This window comes from Bolinopsis microptera, chromosome 10 (assembly GCF_026151205.1).
Source record: "Bolinopsis microptera isolate Bmic1 chromosome 10, MBARI_Bmic_1.0, whole genome shotgun sequence".
Lineage (NCBI taxonomy): Eukaryota > Metazoa > Ctenophora > Tentaculata > Lobata > Bolinopsidae > Bolinopsis > Bolinopsis microptera.
The window spans coordinates 3,415,388-3,437,039 of NC_087081.1; the positions used below are offsets into that span (position 1 = coordinate 3,415,388).

The 21,652-nt window shown below is 40.1% G+C and overlaps 1 protein-coding gene across 4 annotated transcripts in view; it reads left to right on the forward strand.

Moving 5' to 3' along the window:
- The first annotated feature begins 580 nt into the window (after window positions 1-580).
- The window catches only part of LOC134821785 (E3 ubiquitin-protein ligase CBL-like), a 40,816-nt gene continuing 19,744 nt past the window's right edge, over window positions 581-21,652 (forward strand). For all 4 annotated transcript variants that reach the window (XM_063832557.1, XM_063832559.1, XM_063832560.1 and 1 more), the window contains exons 1-9: window positions 581-680; window positions 851-947; window positions 1,054-1,159; window positions 1,362-1,457; window positions 9,934-10,070; window positions 10,371-10,445; window positions 15,075-15,189; window positions 16,166-16,259; window positions 16,581-16,650. In XM_063832557.1, coding sequence (XP_063688627.1) covers window positions 668-680; window positions 851-947; window positions 1,054-1,159; window positions 1,362-1,457; window positions 9,934-10,070; window positions 10,371-10,445; window positions 15,075-15,189; window positions 16,166-16,259; window positions 16,581-16,650 — 803 coding nt within the window. In that variant the 5' untranslated portion in view covers window positions 581-667. The remainder of the gene's footprint in view (window positions 681-850; window positions 948-1,053; window positions 1,160-1,361; window positions 1,458-9,933; window positions 10,071-10,370; window positions 10,446-15,074; window positions 15,190-16,165; window positions 16,260-16,580; window positions 16,651-21,652) is intronic.

The following is a 21,652-nucleotide window of genomic DNA, read 5'->3' on the forward strand; positions in this document are numbered from 1 at the left end:
AGGGTCATAAATCGATCAAATTGTAAACAACCAACTTGAAATTTTGGGAAAGTACTCAATTATCAAACCAAACATGTCTAGAAACTTTGAAGTTCTTAGCTGAAAGCGTTCTCACTTTATGGTGATAGGGATTGTCGTGCCGCACCCACTGAAATTGGTTAAATTTGACGTAACTTTCAGGAAATCTAAGTTTGACCCATATCTATAATCTCTGAAATTTCTGTGCAATTCTAAGAAGAATTACGTGAGTTACCGACCATTCCTATCGTATATTCCTGAATGATGGAATGATTTTTTGTCATTTGGCTATAAAATTCTTGCTGCAATTGATTTGTTGTTCTTCTAAAACATCAAGATCTCACAGTTATGCTCAAACAGCTTCACAATTGACATTCAATAGATTGGGCTCTGGGGATTTCTTCTTGTTCAGTACAGGAGTTGAATTTAAAGTTAATGAAAAAAGCACTTAAAATTTTAATATTATGTAAACGGATACTGTAGACGTAAATATTATATACTTTTGATTTTGTATATTTTAGATTTTCATTTGTACTAACCAACTTACATTTTGCATAGGGCTTATGCTTTTCCTGTGAATACAGACCAACTTATAAGTAAAGCACAGCATCCTACAAACTGTAGATGGAGTGACCTCACATCAATCTGAATGGCTGAAGGAGGTAGTTATATTTCAATGATTCTTGATGTATCATAATATTATGTTTGAATCATAATTACTCTAGATAATATGTATTTTATATGGCGTTATTTTTTGGGTATTTTGTTTCTTAAAAGCTTGCTATAAATGCTAGCATTATTTATTCAAAAATTTACCAGAAAGCTATCACAGGAATAAGTGGCCTATTTTCTCGTTTTACTGGAGGTGGAAGAGGCAACACCCAAGGAGGTCTAGATGGAACTAACATTGACAAACGAACTATTGAAAGGTAAGAACTCCATAGTTGCAGTTGTTCTAATTTCCCAGAGAGTGCTCAACTAAGGAAGTTTAAAATGTTTTTTTTTATTTTTATTGCTGAAATATATTATCTACAGGGTGCAAAGATTTCTAGAGAAATTGGTGAAACTATGCAGCAACCCTCAGCTAGGGTTGAAAAGATCTCCTCCCTACCTTCTAGATCTCTTACCACATATGTTCCAAGTGAGTGTAAGAATAACACTGATAATTTCTTTAAATCAACTGAGGGATTTCTTGTGTTTTATCACTTTCATTGTAAAATTGTATACAGTTGACATTCCTGTACTTAAATGTTTTGGAAAACTATGAAAGCATGTTGTTTTCGTGCAGAATGGGCACATTTAGATGGTGATTTCAAGTCTGTAGGCTAACACACTCCTTTCAGACCCTGTCAGAGATATTCAAACAATATGACAGTCGGATAGTCGAACTTAACAGTAACCAGTACTTCCGACTCTTCATTGACAACATCTGCAACAAGGTACATGTTAACTATTACAAGGTAACCCTCTTAATTTTTTCCAGGGCACATTGACAATAACTCAGTATTTCAACAATACATAGATGTGGATACTGGTGGGGAGGTGAAACACATTTGTTTACTTTAATAGTAAGCACATGTTCAGCGGGTTGAGGAGGTGAAACACATTTGTTTACATTTTTAGGGTAAGCACATGTTCAGCGGGTTGAAGAGATGATACACATTTTGTATTATAGAAGGCTTGTAACACTTGTAACGCTTTCTTGTTACCCCCTTTGAAGGCCCCGAATTATTTTCTGAACGAAAGCTCAAAAATAACCGAGAAATCGACCTTCTTATTAACTCATTTTGATGACTGTTTCTGACCTAAAATTGCACGAAAAATCGATTTAGCTAGGTTTCAGAACCTATAAACACTTCCTTATCCCTCAAAATTGATGTTTTATAGTTGATACGAGCAACAAGCAACATATGTTTTGATCCTTCGGTTCTACTCATGACCTAGGCAGTTAAGCTGAACCCGACAGATCGAGGCAATCCTCACCTTAACTGATCAAACTGGTACTAACACAATTTTCAGATATAAATGTTCTTTGCGATACGTTTATTGCAGCTTTGCAACTTGAGTGAAGACCAGAGTACGAAAACACACAGCAGGTAAGCAACTCACTTTTGGTGACTGTTCCTCACGAACATTCTGATCCTGTAACAATTTAGTATACGATAGCTTAGAAGTGAAACCCACTTATTGTAGTACCAACTATGGTCATACGAGACTAAGGAATAATGTACATAAATAAGTTACATAATAAATTACCATATATTATAACAAACATATGAACAGGGAGATCGTCTCCTTAACAAATTGAACAGGTACTATCACAATTTCCAGAGCAGGTACTATCACAATTTCCAGAGCGTAATTTTCACAATTTCCAGAGCATAACAAAGTCAAAAGAAACACAACGAAGGTAGGTTACCAACACCACAATATAACAATTATACTAACAACTGAATTAAATTTATTCTGACGACGGGCAGCCCTGATGTGCTCCGTCATCCTCAACGAGCGACCACTTGTAATAGAGGTGTTATGTCATGTGACACCGATCCGTCCAATCACAAACAGGACGAGTCAGCAGATCGATATCGTGTGTTTACTTTCCTTATCTTTATTTGACCCTCTGTTCACATTGTTATCTCTACCACATCTCGGCTCGGCAAGGTCCACGTGCAATATCTGCACCGCGGTAAACACGCCATGATTACGTCATGAACTTGAAATAATGTGATTGTTGTACTTATATAACCGTGCCCATTGCCCAAGTACAATACAAACTGTTGGGGGGGGGGGGGGGGAGGGGATTGTAGGAACTTATCGTCCAGTCATGAACAGAATATTAACATAATTTTTTAGTTATTTAAGCAGACCTGGTCATTTTAAAAGAATCACTGTCCACTTCCCTCAAAAAAACAGGGTTCAAATTAACAAGTTGGGCACACACGAATGCGATGTCGCTCAGATAAGGCAACATCTTCGCCACAACTTTGTTTCCCAAAATCTTGTACCGCTTCAGATAGCCAATTGAGCGTTCCACGTGGATGCGGGCGATGCTGACTTTTCTGCTGGCTGCTACTTCTTCCGGCGTGAACTGAGTCTTGCCCCACATCCCCGCTGGGATGTTTAGTGTAACTCCTGAAATTTAATTCGCTTTTTATGCCGCTTATTCTTAACTAACCGGACGTTGGACAACTAAACCGAAACATGCTATAACTAAACAATGATAATGTTCCGTTCCTGATTGAACATTTAGCATCACAGTCAGTTGGAGGAGCGACCAACACACAGAATTAAGACACAGAATTAAGAAACATAATTAAGAAACATAATTAAGAGGCAGCGTTGTGGAGGGTGGTTGTGGAGTTTGGAACCAAGGGATAGAGATATCTGAAAGGTTGAGGTAGGCATGATTGGGACACTTAATGGTAGGAGGGTTGTGCTTCGGCATCGCCAAGCAGAGTAAATGGCTGTATCTTTAGCCTTCTTTCTGGAGTAGATGAACCCGTCCGTGTCCACCAGCTGTTGAGATCCTCTCTGTACTTCATTGAATTTGGAGAAAGCAAGCATTGAATTGAAACCGATACTTTTCATGTTCACGTTTCAGTATATATACTAGAAGTGCAGTTGTATATTAACAGCTGATCAACTCTCTATACTTGTGATTGTATGTCTCGTATCACTCCCATTGCATGCTCGGCTCACATCCTTGGATATGAGAACCAGCCCCTTTCGGACCCGGCTCACGTCCGTTATGTGAACACATGCCGAGGGCTCAAACACTTCTTAATATACTTCATAATACACAGCTACTTACTAAACTGTCATGTGAACCCTACCCAGGTTCTTGGGTAACAGTCTGTTGGGATGGTTATAATATGGATCACATCACAAATGATACGTCACTGATTGGGCCATGTGATGTGATACCTGTGGGAGGCCGGAATGAGAGGTTCCTAGTTGTCGGTCACCGCAACAATCACACTATTTCAAGTTCATGACGTAATCATGGCGTGTTTACCGCGGTGCAGATATTGCACGTGGACCTTGCCGAGCCGAGATGTGGTAGAGATAACAATGTGAACAGAGGGTCAAATAAAGATAAGGAAAGTAAACACACGATATCGATCTGCTGACTCGTCCTGTTTGTGATTGGACGGATCGGTGTCACATGACATAACACCTCTATTACAAGTGGTCGCTCGTTGAGGATGACGGAGCACATCAGGGCTGCCCGTCGTCAGAATAAATTTAATTCAGTTGTAAGTATAATTGTTATATTGTGGTGTTGGTAACCTACCTTCGTTGTGTTTCTTTTGACTTTGTTATCATGCTGTGCTCTGGAAATTGTGATAGTACCTGTCCGATTTGTTAAGGAGACGATCTCCCTAGCTGTTCATATGTTGCAGGATCAGAATGTTCGTGAGGAACAGTCACCAAAAGTGAGTTGCTTACCTGCTGTGTGTTTTCGTACTCTGGTCTTCACTCAAGTTGCAAAGCTGCAATAAACGTATCGCAAAGAACATTTATATCTGAAAATTGTGTTAGTACCAGTTTGATCAGTTAAGGTGAGGATTGCCTCGATCTGTCGGGTTCAGCTTAACTACCTAGGTCATGAGTAGAACCGAAGGATCAAAACATATGTTGTTTGTTGCTCGTATCAACTATAAAACATCAATTTTGAGGGATAAGGAAGTGTTTATAGGTTCTGAAACCTAGCTAAATCGATTTTTCGTGCAATTTTAGGTCAGAAACAGTCATCAAAATGAGTTAATAAGAAGGTCGATTTCTCGGTTATTTTTGAGCTTTCGTTCAGAAAATAATTCGGAGCCTTCAAAGGGGGGTAACAAGAAAGCGTTACAAGTGTCACAAGCCTTCTATAATACAAAATGTGTATCATCTCTTCAACCCGCTGAACATGTGCTTACCCTAAAAATGTAAACAAATGTGTTTCACCTCCTCAACCCGCTGAACATGTGCTTACTATTAAAGTAAACAAATGTGTTTCACCTCCCCACCAGTATCCACATCTATTAATGCCTAATAATGATTCACTATGAATGTTCATTTCATGTACAGGTCACACATGTATAGGTCAGCCAATGTTGTTTCATGCCCCTATTTGAACAATAGTCAATATACCTTATACTTTGAAATTCGGTCATGACTCCAATATTGATAATATCTATTGAGAACTGCAATATTATTATCTGATGGTTTCATCATATATATTATACTGGTACAGCTAAATATTCTAGCTTAATCCAACACGAAATGTGTTTAATTAAATAACATACAACAGCTTTAAATTGTTGATAAATACAATGACATCGGTAACAGATTGGCTGATAAACTACAAGATCTATAATATTTTAACCAATAAAATTAAAGCCGAAAGTTTAATAAGTATCACAATGATTATTCAAGTAAACCTCACAGTAATTTGTGTTTCCTCTAGTTTACATCCATTTCTTATCCATTTCTTGAAGTTTACCATTCTAAAGAAGTAAATAATAGGATTGAGGGTAGCATTCAAAACTGGGAGCAGAATTTCACATATCGTCCAGGAATGCCACAGCATGAAATAATTGCTGAAAAGTCCGACATCTATAGAGAATTTATCACCGTAAACAATCGAGAAAGTTGTATAAAGACTGAACAGTAAAAAAAGTGGGCAGTTGCAGAGCAAAAAAACGGCTGTGAAAATTGTCACTGTGACAGCAGCAGTTCTCCGTTTGTCATTTGTTGCCCCAACTCTCGATCCTTTTAACAATTTGACCAGACAGACCAGGAAACTGAAGAAAGTTATGAGGGGAGGAACACCATACTCTATTGAAATAAGTGCATACTCCGTGGTTATAAATGTATTTTCAGTCTCAGTTATCGTATGTTCGCCTGTCTCAAAATAAAGGTAACAGTAAGTAGCATCAGCCCCGTAAATAGCATTAAATTTTAAAAGTAACATACAAATACTGTGTGCGATCAAAAGTAGGCAGTACATAAAGAGGCCTCCGAAAATGAGCTTCTTTCTAATTCTATAAAATGGTCTAGCGATGGCAATAGCCCGACTTAAACTTAAAAGAAGGACTAAAAACATGGAAATTTTGTTGAGGAAGTCAAAAAGAATGGTCGAAGATGTGCAGAAGAAGATGTTGTTGAATAAAACAGGGAGTCTCCGCTTAAACAAGGATACTGGAACAGGAAATCGGACCAAACATGTGCAAAGATCAATAACACCGGTTATAAGGTACAATTGTGTAGCCAAGTCATTCCTTTTGGTTTGCCAGAAGTATCTGAGTGAAAGACTGTTCCCTGCAATTCCTAGAAGTCCAGCAAGCAGAATCAGAGTTCCTAGTGTTATGTCCCAGCCTTCTTCGGGTGAAGTTGAGAGTTCGGAGAACATCAGTACATGGGAATTGAGGTCGTCAGTTCCAGGCATCGTTTAGTGCAACCTAAAAAGTTATGTATATGGTCAAAAAAAGTTTTTTTGTTTCATATTGCGTAACTAACTTGATTTTTCTCATTCGAAGGAACACTACTCGGAAATGAAAAAAAAACATTAAAATTTTCAAAGGGCTTTTAAACACTAAAGTAATGAAACTTTTGGGATGATCAACAGCATGATGTGTTGAACAGTGATGAATGTTTTACCAGAGTTATAAATTTGTTCGAGTAGAGAAATAATTGCTGCCCCTAGACTGATACCCTAGTGTATGCCCAAAATTGATGATTCTGGCTAATGCAGACCTCTTGGAAGTATTTGAGGCCTAAAATTGGCATGAACACAGAATAGAGGTCACTGAAGTCTGAACAAAATGAAAGTGTCAAGTGGAAGATTTGAAAAAACGTGCGTCCGTCACAGTCGCGTCCGTCACAATTTGAAAATGGCGCCACGCAAACAAAAATTGAGCAATCTCCAAGAAAATGACATCTCCAAAATTTAATTTTAGCACATTTCACAGAATATAAAGATGTAAAACAATTCTTAAAATATAATGCCCATTTGGTGTATGACTTTTTGTCCTTGACTGCTAGTTTGGTTTTGGAAGGACAGGTAACTAACGGGGCAAGGAATAATATCGTTCGTAACATGTTTTAAAAGAGGGTGGTTGATTCAGAAGACAAAGTATAAGACTGCACCAAACCGGAAGAATCTCAGATGAGAGTACTAATTTGGGTCACGAAATCCTCTCCGAACCTCCACGTGGTGTGGCCTGGTTGGCACTAACGGGTGGTGTGCTCTCTTGTTGAGTACAAAGGTTGGGACTTGCCAACTCAAAGTTCCCATAGGAACCAGGAAGTCAACACTAACAGCTACCAAGCACCAGGAAATTTCTCTTTCAGATATCAGGTTACAAGATAGTACACACACAAACGACGATACGTTAGACACAGATACATAGCTCTAAGAGCTATTAAATCACCAGGAAATTCTCTTTCAGCTTTCAGGTCCCATCGAAGTCACCCACCACAGAGCTAGGGATTCCAATTCGCTCATCCTGACTACAAGGACACACCGATAATGAGTAGTCTTGGCACTTCTCCCTCCAGTAACCACTTTTCAGGTCCTTTCAGTTAAGACAGCTAATGCGTTAGGGCTGACACACGCTAGACACAGGCTCGTGATAAGACAGTGTTAGGGATGTCAACTCTGACTACGAGGACACACTGATAGCGAGAAATCCTCCAGTAACCACTTTTCAGGGGACCGGGTTAGCTTTGCCACACTCTTCATTGAAGTGTGACTGGACGCTCTACAATCATCTAGTAGCCAGCAGTGTTTGACTGACACCCCTACTGCAACTGGTTCTATTCAGTTCTACAGCGGAAGTTCTCAACACTCGAAAACAGTTCTCGGACATCCTGCAGAGATGCTTTTTCACAGCCTGCCCCATTACACGGGGAACCCTTAGATCTACAGTACCCTGGTGGACAGCATAGCTCACTAAAGCATAGTGGACCTCTTTAGTTCTGAGACGCAAAGCTAACCGGACCAGGAATAAACATCAATGCAATGCTTAGGGGATGCAAATAGGACATACAACGTTTAACGATTTACTCTAACTTTTGATTCATTTTTTAGCTCGACGATACATGGTATCATTTCAGGACAGATATTCCTTCTTCAGGTTCATTGAGGAAATCGTACCCGCTATTTGCGTTATACAATGGCAAGTATCTGGACTAATGATAACTTAGGATCTCAGATTCCCAGGCTGCATTTAAAGCGCTTAACAGCACCAGTTTTAACTCCAGGTTCGTTCTGAACATCTCAGACCAACTCAACTCACTAGGTATTCTCATCGAGTAGAACTTCGTTCCAGGACATGAAGGAGTATACGGTAAAGAACTAGCGGACGAATTCGCAAGGGACGATCAATCCAACAACATCCCCATAGGACCAGAACCCTTCCTCCCAATTAGGCCACACTCAGTGACAAAGGAACATTCCACTTGAGATGTTCCTCCACAAATATAAATACAGGAACTTTAATTTTTCTGGAACTCACATCAGATGGCTTACATGGTCGCTTTCAGGATAGGTCACAGCCCACTAGTTTATTTTCAGAACGTGGCAAACAACGTCAACTTCGAGACGCAAGATTGTGAACACTTTTCAGGAGAAGCAGAAACATCCCAGCACCTCCTCTGCAAGTGCATCCAGATCATGACGTTCAGAATGAGGATAATTGGTAAACTCTACCTTAAAATCAGTATTAAACTACAATCATATCTTCAAATTTGTGGAACAGTCGACAAGACTGGATAGGGAAAACCCTTATGGGTAACCTCCTAGGATTCTTCACCAGGAACTTTCGCTAAATCCCATACTAGGAACTCAACCTAGGCCCATCTCCGCATAGAGACATATCTCCCAGGCTTTGACCTTGCTCGGAAGTCCCTTGTCTGCCCGCAGAAGTACTACAACGGAAGTGGGTTTGCTCTGAGACAGGTAGTGACAGCTTCAAGACTCCAGGGGTCTGTTGCATTGATATTTATTATTTTATGATTTCGTATATACTTTGGGAGTCCTGGCGTGCAGCTAGCAGGAGTTGCATTCTGTGGGCACGGTGAGAAGGCCTCCATCTTTTAGTAAGAGGCCAGAAACCGTTGACCAGAACAGAGAGAGAGAGAGAGAGTACTAATTGAGCAAACTCCAAACACTCTTAAATATAGCATTAACAGGTAAATAGATACACTGTGCCCTAAAAATAGCACCACTATTGAGGAATAACAGTACTATTATGAATTGTCACGGAACTCTAACAGAAATTAAAATTAGTGGTAACAGATAGATACATTGTGCCCTAAAAATAGCACCACTATTAAGGAATAACAGTACTATTAAAATTATCACGGAACTATTATCACGGTACTATTATTAATTAAACGGTACTATTATAAATTATCACTTGCTAGTGATTTAGTCTTATGGGAACGTACGCACGGTAGAGCACAGCAAGGCCGACCAAGACAAAGCTACTTGTCTATGTTACTGAAGGAGGTTGGGACAAACTCTAAAGAGGAACTGCGAATCCTGAGGCGGGACAGAGATATATGGAGGGGGTTATCTGGCGTAGATTGGACTTAGTTCCGACATAGTAGTAGTAGTAGTAGTACAGTAGTATTATCACGCAACTCTAACAGAAATTAAAAATAGTGGTAACAGTAAGAGCTCTACTTCTAAAAGTTAAACCAAAACTTGAAAGTTAGAATTTATTGATACGAAAATTAAGTTTTACTTTTACAACTTGATCAATGTTAATTTCAGGTCACCGTGTTATTTGCCACAAAAAAAAATCAATCAATTCATAATTGTTGATAACATCGGAGGGAAGAAGTAGCAAGTCGTATTTACAATAATTTTTGTCTGTATAAAAGTTAATTTCATTTATTTAAACTTCGCCTTTATTACAGTTGAAAAGAGGTATCAAGTTGTTCAGAGACAGCCGTAATGTGTATAATGAGAATAGCACAGAACGGAAGACACTTACCAGACTATCTCTTCATATCAGTCACATGTTGTATGAACTACGAGCCCTCTTTCCTAACAGGTAAAACCTTTTTTTAAATATTTTTTATCAATAAACTTTCAAAATTTAAATGTTTACAAATACATCATTTTATTTCATAGAAAATTCGCCGAATGACCTTACATGCCTTGACAAGTGACCGATTATAAACATTATTTATTGATTCTAATTCCTTTATATTAAAGATTTATACCTTGATTTACTGTCACGATCAGATGCAAATATTACTCACGATTCACCTTTTCGTATACAAATAAATGTTCTTCTGGAGTTTCAATTATAAATATTATGTGTTTTAAAGATATTTTATCAATGTTTCAGTATTTTCATTGGAGCAGAGTTCCGAATCACAAAAGAAGAAGCTGCCGAATTCTGGAAGAATTCATTTGGAGACAAGTAAGTGACAAGTGTGATGACTGTCTAACCTACACATTATTACTGGTTTAAGTTAATTATCCATAAGTTAACACTTACAACATTCTTAAATTAAAGGAGAACCAAGCCAAAGCGAACTTTTGACTTTCGAGTTTCTGTAGGCAACACAGTGGATCGTAGTTTGTTACACAATGTAACACTGTGTTACACTGCGACTATTGGAAAAAAGTCGCATGTAGGAAGTGGAATCTGAGATGCGACTTTTTTTTTGTATGAGGAACTATCTAGTATAATATGTTACCTATTTCATACCCCACAATGAATAAAATATGTGGATTCTGGTGGGGAGTAATATATCTGTTACTCCAAAATCCACATCTATGTACAATGTACATTGTAAATTGTACACCCAGTGTACAAGTTTCACCTCAACATCGACAGTGCCGCATACAGCTATACAGGGTATACACTATACATGTTCTCTCAATTTTGACAGTCCAGTAGTACACAACTGTACAATATTCTGCACGTTTTGCAAAGCCCTCCCCTACCTGTTAAACTGTAAACATTGGAAACCAGATTCTTCAAATACCGGCCACATTCCAACAAGCGAATTAGACAAATCTACACATTAACTCCCTACTTTTCTATTATTTCAGCCTTCGCAAGAAGAAAACTTCTTGTAGTTAACAGCTTGTTCTGCAGAGCTTGTTTTCTTTATAATATCACATTAAAATACCGAATACGCAACAAAATGTGAAAAAGTAGTCAGACTAACCTGTAACTCCCTATTTAGTAGTCAGACTTTAACCTGTAACTCCCTATTTTTGTATATTTTACAAGAGTTGTACAACGTATAAGGGAGAAGAAAGTACCAGTAATATAGTACTAATAATTGTATACATTACGTGAGAGTTTTAGTTAATATAACTTGTATGTTTTACAGGAGTACTAGCTCCGTATCAAGGTATAAATGAGAATATTACCAGTTATACTAGTTTTAGTTGTAGTTGTACAAGAGTGTACCACGTGTTGTGTACCACGTGTTGTGTACCACGTGTTGTGTACCACGTGTTGTGTACCACGTGTTGTGTACCACGTGTTGTGTACCACGTGGTATAACACCACGTGTTGTAACCACGCCCTCCCCCTACAATTACAACACATGTCGTCACTTAGCACTGAGTGGAAGCAGTGCTATTGCAAGCTCGGCTTAAACCCATGTTAACTCTCTTTTAACGTCCGCTGTCACAGCGCTGAGGGGTTGTATTATGTACATTTGTTGATTGCTATGGCGACATCAGATGAGGCAGATGCAGAAGGAGGGGATATGAGGGGCTGGAGGGGGGACTATATTTACTATGGGGGAAGGGCCGGAGGGGGGGGACTATATTTACTATAGGGGAAGGGCTGGAGGGGGGCTATATTTACTATGGGGGAAGGGCCGGAGGGGGGGGGGACTATATTTACTATGGAGGAAGGGCTGGAGGGGGGACTATATTTACTATGGGGGAAGGGCCGGAGGGGGGGGGGGGACTATATTTACTATAGGGGAAGGGCTGGAGGGGGGCTATATTTACTATGGGGGAAGGGCTGGAGGGGGGCTATATTTACTATGGGGGAAGGGCCGGAGGGGGGGGGGGGACTATATTTACTATGGAGGAAGGGCTGGAGGGGGGACTATATTTACTATGGGGGAAGGGCCGGAGGGGGGGGGGACTATATTTACTATAGGGGAAGGGCTGGAGGGGGGCTATATTTACTATGGGGGAAGGGCTGGAGGGGGGCTATATTTACTATGGAGGAAGGGCTGGAGGGGGGACTATATTTACTATGGAGGAAGGGCTGGAGGGGGGACTATATTTACTATGGGGGAAGGGCCGGAGGGGGGGGGGGGGGACTATATTTACTATAGGGGAAGGGCCGGAGGGGGGGGGGGGGACTATATTTACTATAGGGGAAGGGCTGGAGGGGGGATATATTTACTATGGAGGAAGGGCTGGAGGGGGGACTATATTTACTATGGGGGAAGGGTCGGAGGGGGGCTATATTTACTATGGGGGAAGGGCCGGAGGGGGGGGGGGGGGGACTATATTTACTATGGAGGAAGGGCTGGAGGGGGGACTATATTTACTATGGGGGAAGGGCCGGAGGGGGGGGGACTATATTTACTATAGGGGAAGGGCTGGAGGGGGGCTATATTTACTATGGGGGAAGGGCTGGAGGGGGGCTATATTTACTATATGGGGGAAGGGCTGGAGGGGGGATTTATTTACTATGGGGGAAGGGCTGGATGGGGGCTATATTTACTATGGAGGAAGGGCTGGAGGGGGGCTATATTTACTATGGGGGAAGGGCCGGAGGGGGGCTATATTTACTATGGGGGAAGGGCCGGAGGGGGGCTATATTTACTATGGGGGAAGGGCCGGAGGGGGGCTATATTTACTATGGGGGAAGGGCCGGAGGGGGTTTAAATTACCATAGAGAGGTAAGGGAGCAAGTGAAGGCTAAGATTATTATTAGAGAATGAGTGGAGAGCTGACTCTGGGGAAGGCTGGGTGGGGGCTGCAATCAACGTTCTATATAATGAGTATCGTTGTTCTGACACATAGTTGGGATTATCATCATCTCAGCTCATAAATGTGTAATTCATCGTGGGCTGTGAAAACTTTTAAGTATAGGCGTATATAGTAGCACTTAACGTATTTACTTAGCAACTTGCCTGTAAACTATACAGTGTATAATACATACAGCTATACAGTGTACAATAAATTTCATGAAATATACACTTACAACAGCGCTTTGAGTAGGAAAATGATTTTTTGTTAGTAGTAACGGATGAGAATGGATAGACGTACTCTGTGACGTATAGCAATGTACTTTATCATATTTTTCTTATTTCCAAAGAAATGTTAAATAGTGTTGAAATGTGATATTCCGCTGTATAATAGTATAATGTAACTGCTACAGATTGTAAATAATCGCATAATCCAGTTCAAGTACGCTTGTGCGAAGTCATATGACAGTGCAGGACATTGAATGACAGGACATTGATTCGAATCTCAGAAGCTTTCAAATAAAATGTGTCAATCGTCTTCAGTCGACAATAAGTTATTTGTATTTCATTATCTCTTAATCTACAATATCTGTTGTTCTGTAGGATCAAGATGACGTGGTCATAGTTTAATCAAAGCGTAAAGTGTCAACAATTCACCATGCCTGTGCCTTAGTTAAACCAATTAAGTCGCTTAGTTGAGACAATTACATCACTTAGTTCAAGCCATTATATAATTAAAATCAACAAAAGTAGCACGCAATTGTATTAAGACTTGAGTAATACAAGGGAGTGACGGGTTTTATAATTACCAGCATAATTAGCGGAGTAGAACTTCGAAATTTACAGCGCGGCTCAGGTTCATGGCGTTGTATTCTTATTTTGCTAAATACCGACTTTGTCGAGTAGATTAGGGGGGGGGGGGGGCGGGGCCGTGGGGGGAGTACTGGGCCTAGACTAACTCTCCTGTGTTCTGCTCCCAGTTCATTCCATGGCCAGTAAGGTGGGCCAGTAGCATGAAACACTTGTCTCTCGTTTGATTTATAACCGTACCCTGAATTACTTAATGCTTAATGTGCGTCAAATAGCAGCTCCATATAAAATACTCTAACTAAGGGTTTGTGGTTGAAAAACGTGAACTGTTTAGAAATCAGAGCTTCTTAATGAACGATTTGACCCGTTCCTCGGTTTGAAGAATTTCTTGAAGCAGGTCCAAGTTGGGATGTTCCGAGCACATATTTTAACAGTGTACAAGTACAACCTGATATATATAACAACACAGGCAGTACGTAAGTAGTAGGAGTATATGGAGAGTAGGGGAGGAACTGTTTAAAAGTGCTGAAGACTTAGTAGGCATGTTGCAGTTACTAATGGTAATGCGCTGTAACTAGTGGTAACTAATGGTAACGCGCTGTAACTAGTGGTAACTAGTGGTAACTAATTATGGTAACACGCTGTAACTAGTGGTAACTAATGGTAACACGCTTTAACTAGTGGTAACTAATTATAATGGTAACACGCTGTAACTAGTGGTAACGCACTGTAACTAGTGGTACACGCTGTAACTAGTGGTAACGCGCTGTAACTAGTGGTAACGCGCTGTAACTAGTGGTAACTAGTGGTAACTAATTATGGTAACACGCTGTAACTAGTGGTAACTAATGGTAACACGCTTTAACTAGTGGTAACTAATTATAATGGTAACGCGCTGTAACTAGCGGTAACGTGCTGTAACTAGTGGTAACAAGTGGTAACTAGTGGTAACGCGCTGTAACTAGTGGTAACGCGCTGTATATTTAGTATTTACAATGTATGGAATACTTGAATTGGAGTAGTTAGTAGTATACATCATATTATACTGTTTGTGGAGTCATGCAAAATAGTTATAATCGTCGATCTTAGGACTCTCGAATCAAAGGAATAATTGAATGATAGAGAAAACTTATGACTATGTTCTTTCATTAACTGGACTCTAGTTCAAACCTAAAATCGCACTATAACCGAAGCCTTCGCAATCTTATGACTTGTTAAATTCTCTAGTTATTTAATTATTCGGTCATTCACAAAGTTAATCTCTAAATAAATCACATTTTCAGAGTGATTGTATCTTGGAAAGATTTCCGAATGTCGCTGTCGAATGTGCACCCAATAACGAGTAGCTACGAGGCTATGGCTCTGAAGTCTACCATCGACCTTACTCACAATGACATGGTTTGTTCAGCCACTGAGGGACCAGGGGGGGGACCTTACTCACAATGACATGGTTTGTTCAGCCACTGAGGCCAACTGAGGGGCCGGCCCGGAGGGGGGGACCTTACTCACAATGACATGGTTTGTTCAGCCACTGAGGGGCCGGGGGGGACCTTACTCACAATGACATGGTTTGTTCAGCCACTGAGGGCAACTGAGGGGCCGGCCCGGAGGGGGGGACCTTACTCACAATGACATGGTTTGTTCAGCCACTGAGGGGCCGGGGGGACCTTACTCACAATGACATGGTTTGTTCAGCAACTGAGGCCAACTGAGGGACCGGCCCGGGGGGGGGGGGGGGGGGGGGGCTGGGATTGTTCGACCTTACTCACAATGACATGGTTTGTTCAGCCACTGAGTGGTTTGTTCAGCCACTGAGGGGCCGGCCCGGAGGGGCCGGGTGGGGGGGTTTGGGGCTTGGATTGTTGGCGCTAAACAATCAGAATATTACAATGGCATAGCTTGGCGGGTCACAAATCTGCCCTCCCTTACCACAGATAATAGAGCCAGTTCTCGCATCATAAATACGCCTCATTATCTAATATTTATCCATATTGTATAGTGTAAATATTATTTTTATATCGTCAGAAAACACCTATCTTTCTCGTGATATGTTTTGCTAACAACTGTGATCGTGTGATCTATCTAACTTCGTTTGGTAACTAGTGGTAACTAGTGGTAACTAGTGGTTACGCGCTGTAACTAGTGGTAACTAATGGTAACTAGTGGTAACTAGTGGTAACGCGCTGTAACTAGTGGTAACGCGCTATTATATGTTTTGCTAACAACTGTGAAGGTGTGATCTATCTAACATTGTTTGATCTAAATTGTCATGTTATCTTGTATTCCTTACTTTGTAGGGCAGTAGTTAAGTTATTATCTATCACATGTTATCTCGTTAAATATGTAATTATCTAACACATATCATTATCTCTAGGTATCAGTGTTCGAGTTTGATGTGTTTACTCGGCTCTTTCAACCGTGGGATACTCTCTTGATAAACTGGAAAATGTTAGCTGTAACACACACAGGTGAGAGAGAGAGACAGTTACAATAGTTATGGTAAATAGTGTAGGTTCGGTTCAGAAACGGCACTAGCTAGAGTTATGATAACCCCGCCCGAAATACCGTAGTTTCACTGCTATTATGATCTTGTAGATGTAAGCAAATATGTTAATTATTTGATAACGATTAAATTAACGACGCGACACACGCTACAAATGACCAAAAAGTGGAAACTCCTCCCAAAGTAGCGTTTCCTGGTCTCTTTTACATATCTTCTCACATATTTCACATATCTTCTAACATATTTCGCATAATATCTTCTCACATATTTCATGTGATATCTACAGGTTACCAGGCATTTCTGACGTATGGTGAGGTAAAAGAGCGGTTACAGAAATACATTCATAAACCTGGAACGTAAGTAACCTAAAAGGGGATATAAATAAATAATAAATGAATAAAATAAATTTTCATCCAGCACAGTTATAATATAATAAGTTGAATTTTTCTCTCAAATTTCTCCATCCTCCTCCAAATTTGAATTTTTCCTAACACCAACTTATCCTGTGTATACAATGAATTATAACTTGTACAGTAAAATAGTAGTAACAGTAGTATATAGTTTGATGCTTCCAAACTTGATACACTCTTAATCACATTCCAACGAGTGTCAAGTAGTAACACATACGAAAGTAACAACAAATTACAAAACAATCTCACCTCATTATCAATTACAAATTACAAAGTTACAAAACAATCTCACCTCATTATCAATTACAAATTACAAATTACACGTTACTTTAAACCCCCTCCTCATTACAAATCACACGTCAGTCCTGTGTAACACTGGGTGTTAAGTACCCTCATTAGTCCCTCACTCCTACATAGACAGACCTGTATAGTAGGACTATAACACGGTGTATATACAGTGTATTAGAGAAGTAGGACTATACCGTATACCGTATAATCCCAGTGCAGTGTATACCGTATAGTATATACCGTATAGTCCTACTTCTCTCTCCTTCTTACTGAGAACAGTATAGGTAGCTAACTTAGCTACCTATGCTGTTTAAGCTAACTGTGTTATAGTAGCTGTGTGTTAGACAGTGCTCTCTCTTTGTACCTCTTGTTGAACAGTGTAGAGAACCAGGCACGTTACCATGGTAACAGTGTAAATCATACACATACAGCTCCTAAACGTGTAGTGTAGTGTGTACTTGAAGCAATCCTTACTTTAAACTTATCACGTACCGTCTAGATGTAAGGAATTACTAAACCATTTAATTATTGTGATTACATTTGGGGGAGAGGAAATACCCGCAGTAAACGGGAATCAGAATGTTACTACTTACAAGCACGACCTCGTGTCCCATTCAGGTCCAGCTTCTCTTTTTAAAAAAGAGAGAAAGAAAAGAATACACGACCCTTGAAATTTCACAATAATATAAACTTTAACGTACAATGTAGATGCGTCCTATGCGTAAAAATATGTCATTTACATTTTACATGTCACACTACACCAGCTATAGAATGTAGATCGTTATTGATGTTTAATTAAAGAAACACCACTCTTGGACGCAAATTATAACCCATCTTACTACGTGAACTACAATCCTTCTGTACTAACATCTCAATATATATTAGTGTATTGAGTAACTCCGTCATTCAATACACTATATAGCTATATGACATTGTGTCCGTCTGAGATTGTAAACACTTCAAGAATCAGTGGTTGCGTCAGCGTTATCTGTTAAAGCTCGTCTTCTAGAACTTGGGCCTATTAAAGCACCGAAACCATTTAAGTTCGTAATATGTTGTAAATATTGTCGTGTTTGAGCAGCTCTGTTGCAACGTAAAGTAGGCAGTACTACAGGGTGTTTCAAAAATACATTATATATGTACAGGGTGGGCCAATAGTCAGTACCCATACGTTAGCCTTTATAGCTCAGTCACTGACTGCCCAATTGAAATAATTCTTTCTGGTATGACTTAATACCACCACTGGTTCGAGGAATTTGTCAACTCGAAAAATATTCGTGTTCATTTTTTTCAAATGAAGGTTAATTTTCGCATTTATTTGATAATTTGGATAGTCGGATCGAGCTAAATTTTACTGAATTGTGTTTGGCCATTTGAATTACGTTTGTCCTGAAAAAATTAGAGTTATAGCTTCTCAGATGACCGAGATACGAAGCATAACGAGTTTATTCATTACATGTGATCAGGTGATTGGCTTACCTAATCACGTGATAAGGTGACCCCCGTTAACCACCCCATTAAACATTATGGGAATTGTTAAGGCTGCCCAATTAAGGTGTCGTGTCACGGTGTCACATAATCACCCAATCAATTTTGCTAACGAGATACACAAAATCCTTGATATCTTCGTCATTTCTAATCCATTTCACATATTTTTTTCAGATAAGATGCAAAATGTAATAATCTACCGTCTCAGAAAAAAATTAGGAGTCCAACATGTTCAGAGAGAACAATATAGGTGTTTTAATATTGAATGGGCGTGGTCTAAAATATTCGAATTTTCAAATTTTGGCGACGGAATCGTCGAACAAGTAGGTACAGTATGCCATCTGCAAAGCAACAACTCTCAAATATAAAACACGGCGGAGGTATAAGACCCAACGTATGGGTACTGACTTTTGGCCCACCCTGTATATTATGTGCGTCAGAAAACTCAAAGCAGTTCAACAAACAACACCTCTTGTGCCAATGGGGGTACTATCTTGAGGTTCAATTGTACAGCTCATAAAATAGCACTTGAACGAGATAGATTTGAACAAAAGACCAATCTTTCTTGCATGCCTACCTTCATTTTGAAGAAAGCAAGATATTAAAAAAAAACCTCTGATCTGGACTCAAGCACTTAAAATTGATAATGGGCTTCTCGGAATATCATCACGATTTGGCACCTTCCCCTGTTCATGCATATAAGAGAGATGGGCAGAGTCAATTTGCCACATTTTAGTTTTTGACTACAGTAGTAGAGCTCCGATCATCAAATCCAAATGTTTTCCAGTTCAAACCTTCTCTGCGTCTTAGCTTTCTGGGTAGCTTGTTGGTTTTTGGCATCTGTAAATGCATTGTCCCCTGTAGTAAACATGACTACCCTTACAAGGGTATTGGATGGTGAGACCCCTGTATTTGGTCCCATTGAGCGAATGTTATCCAAGGTGTTCGAGAGGCAGACCTGCACCGAGCTGGTGACTCAGTGGGGACTTCCTCTGGCAATCCGACATTCTGATCTTTTCCTTCAAATAGATCTTGCTGAGAACCTGACTGAGAATGGTACTATGATTGATAATAAGGATGGGTACTCCACGTGCTTTGACGGGAATAGCTCAGCCACGTTGGGTTGTGCCATATCCAACAAATGGAAGTGTGACGGTTACTCTTCGTGCCTGACAGATGAATGCGGGTGCGGGGAGGACACCTTCAAGTGTGCTGATGGTAGAGGATGTATAACAATCAGCCAGCTGTGTGACAGTAAGCTCGATTGTCTTGATTACAGTGATGAGTGTGCTTGTCATGATTACCAACAGTGTCAGAGGATTATTTACTTCAACAAGGAGAGAACCAACGCGTCAAATGTCTGCTTCATAACGCCGAATTGTTCGAAAATTTTGGCTCAAGAAACTGCGAGCGAAATTTTGAAGTTGAACAAAAATTTGTTTTTGGAAGTTACGTGGCAATCCTGGTTAGATAAGTTACCACAGAAAAAAAACAAAAATCTCCAACAAGTATAGACCCAGCAGAATTAGAAAATTGCATAAACAACACAACTCTTGGCTTCCATTGCAAAAAGATTGAATCAGGGCTTGACCCCACCTACAACTGTACTGAAACCTCCTCAATTGAACTGACTTATGACTCAACGCAAACATCGTCAAAATCTTTCGTTTTCTGTGACCGAATCAAAAACTGCAAAAACGGTGTTGATGAACAACATTGCCCTGATACATTCTACTGCAAATCAAACCAGCTTCCAGTTCCCAAGAAGCTAACCTGTGACTCTATCCCGGACTGCTCTGATTCCAGTGATGAGTGTGATAACTGTACCATGTCCTCCTACTTCTCATCTCAAACGAGCCTGATAGCCAGCAAGACCATGATTGTTGTAATGATGGTAGAAACACTGGGCATATTTTGTTTAAATGCATATGCTATTTCGTACCATATCATGAGATACGGGAATGGCAAGCGCACATCACTGAAGATAGACATAGTGCAGTGCGTGACGTTGGCAGTGTACGATGTACTACTTGCAGTGTATTTGCTCATAGTTTGTTGGAAGCATTGGGAGTTTGAGGGGGAATACTGTCTACATGATGTGTCTTGGAGGTCATCAGTTCTGTGCAAGGTGTCAGGAGCATTAGCATTTGCCTCGACCCATGGCGCACTGCAAGTTGCTGTGGCTACTAGTGTGTGTAGGAGTTACACCTGCATTAAGGGACTCGGGGCCCAAGAAATTAAATTCCAACAATTTTCAGTGCTTTACATTATTATGAATATATTTAATGTTGCAATGGCTCTGTTGCCTTTAATAGCTACCTTTACCAGTTTTGAGTGGGCAGCTGCTTTTGTCCATGAGTACTTTTTCAAAAGTAATCCACTCATCAGAAGGGGAAGAAAGGCAGATTTAGCTCTGCTGGTTAGCCTTTACAAAAGGTTGGATCTCAACACTACACTTCAGTACACCACTAGTGATCTGTTGAAGTGCTGAGGAACATGACCTGGCAAGGTGAGTTGTTCTCCTCTGACAAGATGACTTCAGTTGGCCTCTATGGAGCATCTTCAATGTGCTTTCCTGACTTGTTTTCAACTGAAGGCTCAATGCTTACATACAAGATAGTTTATGTGGTTGAAAACTCCATCTATCTACTTCTCATAGCGATTTGTTATCGTTGCATAACCCGCGAATTCCTGAAATCCAAAGCAGCAGTGAATCCCTCAAATAACCAGGATCTTGACAACACTCCGGAAACTGACAGAGCATTCTTTCTCTCCTTCAAAGTTTCCATCCTCGTTGGATTACAAGTTGCTTGCTGGTTTCCTGTTCACGTGACAATGATTGCAAGTCTCCTTGGAAAGACAATACCTCATCATATTACTGATATTCTGACTATGACAGTAGTGCCACTAAACGCGCTCATGAACCCGATACTGCACACGGATCTACTGAAGAGGGTTTTTTATCTTGCTTCAGAGAAAGTTTTGTGTATGAAGGAGTGGATGATGGCCACTTTCCAATACTGTCCAGATGCAGATGCTGATCAGTTTGAACTCAATGAACGTTGAGTTCTGAATTGAAAAGAAAAAGATGGTTCTTTGTCCTGAAACTGTTTCGCCAGACTTTTAAATAAAAGTATCAACATTTAAATGTCATATTTACAATCCAAACACT